The sequence below is a fragment of the Brassica oleracea genome, unplaced genomic scaffold, assembly GCF_000695525.1.
Source record: "Brassica oleracea var. oleracea cultivar TO1000 unplaced genomic scaffold, BOL UnpScaffold03904, whole genome shotgun sequence".
NCBI lineage: Eukaryota > Viridiplantae > Streptophyta > Magnoliopsida > Brassicales > Brassicaceae > Brassica > Brassica oleracea.
In genome coordinates, this window is record NW_013620429.1 from 1 (window position 1) to 1074 (window position 1074).

The 1074-nt window shown below is 45.3% G+C and overlaps 1 protein-coding gene across 1 annotated transcript; it reads left to right on the forward strand.

Annotated features, from left to right (window-relative positions):
- The first annotated feature begins 251 nt into the window (after window positions 1-251).
- On the forward strand, window positions 252-1068 carry LOC106321920. Its single transcript, XM_013760131.1, has one exon. The coding sequence runs from the start codon at window positions 260-262 to the stop codon at window positions 986-988; it is 729 nt and encodes a 242-aa protein (XP_013615585.1). The 5' UTR covers window positions 252-259; the 3' UTR covers window positions 989-1068.
- The last annotated feature ends 6 nt before the right edge of the window (window positions 1069-1074 follow it).

Consider the following 1074-nt stretch of genomic DNA (forward strand, 5'->3'; position numbering starts at 1 on the left):
TCTTAAAACTCTTATTTAAGAGCCGGTTCTTAGTTTTTTAGTTAAAAGTTAAGAATCAGGTTCTTATATTCTGATAATAACCTCACCCAAAGAATCTCCCAATAATCATCCTGACAAATGACAAAGCTAGGGGACGTAACCTACGTGTCATCTAACGTACGGTTCAAACTGTAACCGGATGAATATTTCCATATTGATAAAACCGGTTTAGATAACTCAGCGTTGTCTTCGTCTTCCTTCTTCTATATATAAGCAGACTATGACCAACTCTGCTCTACGCATCGTATCTTCATTCGTGAATCTTTCTTTGTCTCAAACTTCTTCTTCAAGTTTTCTCACATCAATCGCAATGGGAATCTGCGTGTCGTTTCACCGGGGGAGAGACTCCAATTCTCCCCCGACGGTGAAGATCGTGTCGGTTAACGGCGATCTCCGGGAATACCATGTTCCGGTGCTAGCGTCTCAGGTCCTGGAAGCAGAATCAGCCGCTGCTTCGTCTTCGTCCTCTTCCTCTAGGCCTTCCTCTTACTTCATCTGCGATTCGGATTCTCTCCTCTACGACGACTTCATACCGGCGATCAAGCTCGAAGAGCCGCTTCAGGCTGAGCAGATCTACTTCGTTCTTCCAGTCTCCAAGCGGCAGAACCGTCTTACGGCGTCGGACATGGCGGCTCTCGCCGTTAAAGCAAGCGTCGCGATACAAAGCTCCGCTGGGAAAGAGTCTCGCCGGCGTAAGAAAGTTAGAATCTCTCCGATCATGATGCTGACTCAGCCTAACGATAACGCTGTTAACGGAAAAGCAAGCGAGTCGACGGTTCGGAAGGGAAGACCGTTACCGAATAAAACGGCACCCTTTAAAGCTTCGAGCGGTTATAACCGGTCCGGTTCGGTACGTAGCTTGAAAAGATATACTTCTAAACGAGCAAAGTTGGCGGTTCGATCCTTTAGGCTCAAACTTTCAACTATCTACGAAGGCACCGTGGTGTAGGTTTTGATTTTTGCAAGGAACAAACAAATCAGAAAATAATTGAAATCAGTATTAGAAGCATAATAGTTCTTGCAGTGTTTTTTTTT